Source organism: Chrysochloris asiatica, unplaced genomic scaffold, assembly GCF_000296735.1.
Source record: "Chrysochloris asiatica unplaced genomic scaffold, ChrAsi1.0 scaffold00230, whole genome shotgun sequence".
NCBI lineage: Eukaryota > Metazoa > Chordata > Mammalia > Afrosoricida > Chrysochloridae > Chrysochloris > Chrysochloris asiatica.
In genome coordinates this window covers 1650016-1657947 of record NW_006408748.1, presented here as the reverse complement: position 1 = coordinate 1657947, position 7932 = coordinate 1650016, and the positions used below count along the sequence as shown (strand labels likewise).

At 40.4% G+C, this 7932-nt stretch overlaps 1 protein-coding gene across 2 annotated transcripts in view; it reads right to left on the bottom strand.

The window, feature by feature from the left end:
• WDR19 (WD repeat domain 19) overlaps nucleotides 1-7590 on the bottom strand; it is a 120256-nt gene extending 112666 nt beyond the window's left edge. The window contains exons 1-3 of one of the 2 annotated variants that reach the window (XM_006873212.1): nucleotides 7432-7590; nucleotides 1010-1101; nucleotides 633-698 (exon numbers count right to left, since the gene is read on the bottom strand). In XM_006873212.1, the coding sequence (XP_006873274.1) occupies nucleotides 633-698; nucleotides 1010-1101; nucleotides 7432-7437 (164 nt within the window). In that variant the 5' untranslated portion in view covers nucleotides 7438-7590. The remainder of the gene's footprint in view (nucleotides 1-632; nucleotides 699-1009; nucleotides 1102-7431) is intronic. The other variant, XM_006873213.1, reaches the window with a different exon arrangement.
• Between the last annotated feature and the right edge of the window lie 342 nt (nucleotides 7591-7932).

Here is a 7932-nt window from a genome sequence, read left to right as displayed (position 1 = left end):
AATGAAAAAGTCATTGGTCTTGCAAAATTCTATCATGTGATTTCCAGCATTGTTTCTATCACCAAGGCCATATTTTCTAACTACTAGTCCTTCCTCTTTGTTTCCAACCTTTGCATTCTAATTGCCAGTAATTGTTAATACATCTTGATTGCATGTTTGATCAATTTCAGAATAAAGAAGTTGGTAGAATTCTTGAATTTCACCATCGCCAGCTTTAGTGGTTAGTGTGTAAGTTTGAATAATAGTGGTATTAACTGGTCTTCCTGTGTTGTTGTTGTTAAGTGCCGTCAAGTTGGTTCTGACACATAACAAGCCTGTATAGGGTTTCTGAGGCTGTAAATCTTTATGGGAGCAGAAAGTCTCACCTGGTACATTCGAATTGCTAACCTTGCAGTTAGCAGTCCACTAAGCTAACAGAAATAAGTTTAATTGCAATTAATTCACTTAAAGAGCATGGTTGGTCATTAGGAACAATTTTTTTAAATAAAAGATTGTAAGACATTTTTATCATAAAATATTATACTTTGTTTTCAATGACTTGTAATGTATTAAAAGTTTTTTCAAACAAAACAGCCTTTTAATCTTTTACGTAACAAAGCTTGAAAACATTTTTTATTTACTTCTGTACTTACCCAGGTAAGTTAATTTCACTTCTTTTTTGACCATGGCGATCAAAGATTTTCACAATATGATCAGCTCTAATGGTAGTTAGAACACAAAATTATGATTAAAACATTTCTTTATGTATCTCTTTATACATCTTAATAAAAAAGTTACCACATGTGATTTCAATGCTCATGATTTGTACCTAAATAGTTATTATTTTTTAATAATTACTTTACCAAAGAAAAGATTCTGTGAGTTATGATGTCAATGGAGGTGGACACATTTCTTTTCCCACCATATGGCTGTCACACAAGAAGTTTACTTAACTAGATAGTGTGATCATGTGAGCATCCATTCGTCTGGAGTTAGGATGAGAAACTTAAAACATTCATTGATTTCTTACCCTGTTACTGCAAGGTAGTTTCCCGATATTTTTTGCCAAGTGAACCGTATTGGTATGCCAAGCAATGTCTTTTCGAGCAGTAAGAAAACACGCTAAAAAATAAAGACACAATTTTTATAGTTTCTAAACACATACAATTAAAGGTTGATTGTTGTTGTTAGGTGCCATCGAGTTGGTACCGACTCATAGTGATCGTATGCACAACAGAACAAAACACTGGCTGATCCTGGGCCAACCTCACAATTGTTGCCATGCTTGAGCCCATTGATGCTGCCACTAGACCAATCCATCTAGCTGGGGGTCTTCCTCTTTTTCTCTGACCCTCCACCTTACCAAACAGGATATCCTTCACCAGTGACTGGTCCCTCCTGACAATATGTCCAAAGTATGAGAGATTAAGTTTGACCATCCTAGCTCCAAGGAGCACTCTGGCTGCACTTCTTCCAACACAGATCTGTTGGTTCTTTTGGTAGCCCATGGTACTTTCAATATTCTCCTCCAACACCATAACTCAAAAGCATCAATTCTCCTATGGTCTTCCTTATTCACTGTCCAGCTTTCATGCATATGAGGTTATTGATTAGAAAAGGTTAACGATCATTAAAACAGTAGGACTCAGGATAGTGAAAGCTTGCATTAGAGCTGACTCAAAAGAAGTCAGCAATATAGCAAACAAAACATCTAACATACCAACCAATAAACCAAAGAAACAAAATATGGTTGGTATAATATGGATCACAAGATATGGGAGATCTATTAACATTTTTCATCGTGAATTTTTTTTTTTAATGTTTTATTGTGAATTATATGATACTTTACATGGGAGAACATTAGTTTTACATTCATTCTATCGTATATCGTCTCATTGCCATGATTACAATCCCCTCCATGCATCATCAACCAACCAAAGGGTATACTCTGCAAGACTGCCTCCTACACTCCCGGCCCTCCCCGCCCCCCTCCCCAGTCTTCAGCACACAGTCCCTCTCCCACTCTGAATGTAAAATCCCCAGGTACTTCATCGCTCCACATCTTCTCTGCCTCCATCTCAGGCATCACTGCTTCTCTAGATAGGGTCCCACTCTCGGCTTTTCTCCATTGATGGTCCTAGGGATCTCCGCTCCTAGACTAGAAAGTTAATCACTCCCTTCCTTGCTATAAAACATCTACCTTTACATTTCCAACCCTCACAATCAGTCCTGATAACAATTATTCACTATTATATCACAAGAGACCCATCTGCATTTCATTTCATCAGCTCTGCCTAGACAGATTGGATACTACTCACTGGAGATTCCTCCAGGCCCCCTGGCTCTAGGTTCCCTCTTTAAAGCTTGCAAGCCAGGCACTTCTTGCCTTTGTAGCACCCCCAGCCCCCCATTTTGGGTAGCCAATGTCCAAGTTGCCCATCCCTATCTACTCTACGTGTAGAATTTTTTTTAATGTTAATTTATTTATAAAAAAATATAATTTTATACTTTCATAAAGCTCTGGTAGCATAGTGGTTATAAATTGGGTTGCTAACCTCAAGGTCAGCAGTTTGAAACTACCAGCTGTTCCGTGGGAGAAAGATGAAGCATTCTGCTCCCGTAAAGATTTATAGCCTTGGAAACCCTGTACAGGGTCGCTGAGTTGGAACTGACTCCTCGGCACACCACCACCACCAGCAAGGATAAAAACAATTTAAACCTGAACTTTACTTTTACTGAATAGTTACTGTTATCAGTAATTATTGTTAGGTGCTATGGATTCAGCTCAGACCCATATGTAGAATAGAATGAAATACTGCCTGGTCCCACACCCTCTTCACAATTGTTATGTTTCATTCCATTGTTGCAGCCAATGTGTCAATCCATCTTATTGGGGTCTTCCTCTTTTTTCAGTGGCCCCCTACTTTACCAAGCATGATGTAGTTTCCCAGAGACTGGTTCCTCCTTACAACATGGACAAAATACTTGAGAAAAGTCTAGCCAGACTTTTAAGGAGCTTATCAACAGAGAAAAGATTGAAGTTGTCAAGGACTTCATTTTTCTTGGATCAACTATCAACACTCACGGAAGCAGGAGTCAAGAGATCAAACAACATATTGCATTAGGCAAATCTGCGGCACAAGACCTTTTTAAAGTGTTGAAGAGCAAAGATGTCAGCTTGGAGGACTAAGGTACCCCTGACCCTAGCCATGGTGTTTTCAATAACTTCATATGCATGCAAAAGCTGGACAGTGAATAAGGAAGACTGTAGAAGAATTGATGCCTTTGAGTTATGGTGTTGGAGGAGAATATTGAAAGTACCATGTGCTGCCAAAAGAACCAATATATCCATTTTGGAAGAAGTGCAGCCAGAGTGCTCCTTGGAGGTCAAGATGGCCAAACTTCATCTCTCATACTTTGGACATATTGTAAGGAGGGAACAGTCGCTGGAGAAGGATATCATATTTGGTAAAGTGGAGGATCAGACAAAAAGAGGAAGACCCCCAATGAGATGGATTGGCCATGTGGCAGCATCGATGGACTCAAGAGTGGCAACAGTAGTGAGGTTGGCCCAGGATTGGGCAGTGTTTCGTTCTGCTGTGCATAAGGTCACTATAGGTCAGTTCCGACTCGATGGCACCTAACAACAACAACAACAACAAAGGAGCATTCTGGCTGTACTTCTTCCAAGACCGATTTATTTGTTCTTCTGACAGTCCCTGGTACTTTCAATATTCTTTGCCAACAATAACATGGATTTTTTTTTTTTTTTGCTGGAAACACATTTACTTGTGCTTTATTGAGTATGCAAAGGCTTTTAATTGTACAGCATGACAAGCTATGGATGACACTTAAAAGAATGGGTATTCCAGAACACTTAATTGTGCTCATGAGGAACCTGTACATAGTCCAAAAGGCAGTCATTTAAACAGAACAAAAGGATACTGAAGGTTAAAATCAAGTCAGGCATGTGCCAGGGTTATATTCTTTCACCATGTTTATTCAGTCTATATGCTGAGTAAATAATCCAAGAAGCTGGATTATATAAAGGATGTGATATCAGTATTGGAGGAAGACTCATAAACAACCTGTGGTAGGCAGCTGATACAACCTTGCTTGCTGAAAGCCGAGGACTCAAAATACCACTGATGATGATCAAAGACTATAGTCATCAGTTTGGATTATACCACAATGTAAAGAAAGCAAAACTCTCATCAGTGGATCAATAAATAATCCCATGATAAATGGAGAAAAGATTGAAATTGTCAAAGATTTCATTTTGCTTGGATCCATAATCAACACTATGGAAGCAGCAGTCAAGAAATCAAACGCTGTATTTCATTAGGCAAATCTGTTGCACAAGACTTATTTAAAATGTTCAAGAGCAAAGGTATCCATTTCAGGACTAAGGTGTGCCGTGGTATTTTTTATAGCTTCATATGTGTGTGAAAGTTGGACGATGAATAAGGAAGACTGTAGAAGAATTGGTGCATTTGAGTGATGGCGTTGGAAAAGAACATTGAAAGTACCAAGGACTGTTAGAACAGCAAACGAATTTTTGTTGGAATAAGTACAACCAGAATGCTCCTTAAAAGCCAGGATGGCGAGACTTGGTCTCTCATACTTTGGATATGTTATCAGGAGACACATGTTCCTTGAGAATGACATCATACTTGGCAAAATGGTGGGTCAGCGAAAAAGAGGAAGACTCCCAACAAGATGGATATGCACAGTGTCAACAACAATGGTCTCAAGCATACTAGTAATTATGAGCATGATGCTGGACTGGGCAGTGTTTCATTCTGTTGTGCATAGAGTAGCCATAAATTGGGACCAACTTGAAGCACCCGACAACAACAACGGCAAATTCTACCTTAATCCAGTGTTTTAACAATTTACTTCGCTTGGGTCCACAGTCACAAACTTCTTGTTGTTGTTAAGTGCTGTCAAGTCAGTTCCCATTAATGGCAACCTTGTTTATGGTTTCCGAGGAGTGGCTGGTGGGTTTAGCAGCATGGATTTTAAAAAAAATTAATTTTAACACAATTGCTGTTTTGTTAAACAAATCTTAACCATGATAAAAATTCATACTATTTATATTTTCTTCGGGAGTCTCTGAGTGGTATAAATGGTTAACCGTTTGAATACTAACAAAAAGGTTGGCAGTTTGAACCCACCCATCCAAAATGGTAGTCACAAGCACCTGGGAAGAAAGGCCCAGTAATATACTTCTGAAAAGTCATACATAGTCATGAAAAGACTATGGAAGGCAGTTCCACTCTAACACGTGGGGTAACCATGAGCTGGAATCAACTCCACTGCAACTAGATACTTCTTGAAAATCATTTTCTTCTTTTAATGTTTTACTTCATCATTAAGTAAATATTGGCAGACAGGGTGTCAGTTGAAAACTCATTCCTTTCTCTTCCATAGACAATCTAAAGCAGGAACATCCAAAATGGTAGTCACAAGCCCCACGTCGTTGCTGAGAGCCTGATTAAAACTTGGGTAGTCTAAATTTCAATATGCTGTAAGTCTAAAATATACATTGGATTTCAAAGACATGGAAAAACAAACCACTATACTATCTCACTGGTAATTTTATGGTTAAATTACTCATTTACCTATTTACATTTTTTAAGCATGACTCAAAATATTTGGAGTCCTGTAGGATGAGCACTGGACTGCAAGGGCATTTTCAACTACAAGGTTTGCGGTTCAAACTTACCAGTAGCTCCTTGGAAACCCTACACAGGATTGCTATGAGTCAGAACCAACTCGATGGTACTTAACAACAACAATAAAATATTTAAATTGCATTGGCTTGCACTATATATTTCTATTAACAGGTACAAACAGTTCAGTAAGAAAATGTCTATTTCAACACTACTAAAAATATGTCAGTATCATATGTACATAATATTAAGCTAGGGCTGGTGTGGTGCTGTGGGTTAATGTGCTAGACTGCAAAGTCGGTTTGAGCTACAAGGTCAATGGTTCAAGCTTATCAGCCGCTCCTCAGAAACCCTATACAGTGTCATTATGGGTCAGAATAGACTCGACAGCACGTAACAACAATAACAATAGGATCCTGTTTTGGCGCTGTAGGATAAGCACTGGATCACAAGGTTGGTTTGAACAGCAAAGTCGGTGGTTCAAACTCACCAGCCACCCCTCAGAAACCCTATACAGGGACGCTATGAGTCAGAACCGACTCAGCATTTAACAACAGAGGACCTGACATTTTGAGTGTTAACACGAAAATCTTTCAGTGCTCAAAATGAAACATAAATCAGTGAACATTTCATTCTTAAAAGGAAATCCATTTTTGTTGAAAGTATACACATGCAGTAATCACAGGCATCTCTAGATTTTGTAGGGCATGAAGACACTCTTGAAAAGTATATATAAAAAAAAATCTTGCTTTTGCAAATTTAAGAAGAACATATGACCACATTGCCCTGAAAAGTCGAACTTCATTAATTAGCTTTATGACAGACCTGTCCTTGGCCACGATCTTAGGTTTAATTTTTCTTCCGCGTAAAGTAAAATGCTCTAGTCTCACAATCAGAAAAACTAAAACTTTTAATTTTGCCTCTTCCTGCCACAAAACCAATGATGAAACTGCAATACTCTCACAAGTTGTGAAGTGATTTAAAAATGTGAATTATGATTACCTGCAGTCTGTCAACGGCAATTTCTACACTGCCATGAGACAGCATTAGAATGTATATAATAATTTAAATCTGAGCTTTTCATTCCTCTGCCATATTAAAGTAGGGTAAAGTGGAAGGGTGAAAAGCTGTAGTGAGTGACCAGGGAGGAAGCTTCACAAGCCTAAACCTAGAAAAATGAGTGTGCAGAGAGGACGACATGGAGGAAAGTGAGAGTTGTGTGTCCGGGTGCAGATGTCTCCGTGATTAATGTACCCTCACCACCAGAGGATCTGTATAATTAAGACCAGTCACAGGCAGTACATTGGTGATGATTCTTTCCAGATTTTGCACTTTTTTAGGGTGGTGTAAACTTAAGGCGCTGAACTTGGTAGGGTTTAGCGGCAAGAATGCGGCAGTTCGTGACACTGACCCAGTCAACTTCGTGGCGACCCTCTAAACGCATTCAGGACCCAATCTTTCCGCCGTGCCAAGTTCAGGGTCTCTTCAGATCCAGTCTGCTCGTTCCCAGAATTCCCTCTTCCCGCACAGCTCCCACCCCCTTTGAGGCCCAAGAAATGGAGCATCTCTCTCCCTGCGTCTTCTTTCTTTCCTCTCGTTCTTTTAACTTCACCCCCGCATCCACCAACCTAGTCACCCCACTAGCTTCCCAACTCCTCATGCACTTGGGAGGAAAGAGAAGACACACGGCCTTCACCTCAGAAAGATACTCGGAGGGCTTGAGGGAAGGGCCAGCGGTCTCGTCTTCCCGCCCCTCAGGGATTTTTAAGTTATTTACCTTCATCTCAAAGCTCGAGCGGCCGCGAGATCTAATAAGTGCGCAAGCGCGCTCCTTCTCCTCAGAGCTAGGCTACCGCGTTCCTGTCACCCAGGAGACCGCGCGAACAGCAGCCAATCAGCGAGCGGCGCCTGAAGGGTGGAGCATTGCAGGGGCCGGTTCCAGTGCGGGACCTTACGCAGAGGAGGGCGGAAAGAGAGAACTGGAATCACGTGAGGCCAGCGGAGCCAGGACGGCATTTTTTTTTCTGGCTGATCTCTGATTGGACGATTCTCAGAAACTCACTCACCCGGAGGCGGGTTCTATGATCTCTGTAAAGGCGCATGCATAAATTTTGGTCTACAGTGACTCATCTGAGGTGAACAGGAAGTCAAGGAGGAGTTAAAGAAAAAGAAGGTTCAAAGGAGGTGGGAAACAGTTTGTGAGCCAAATGCCAAGCGTGGACTGTTTGGAAGAGCCCTTCTATTCCGTTTTTCCAACTTGGTTTCTGTGCTAGTTGTT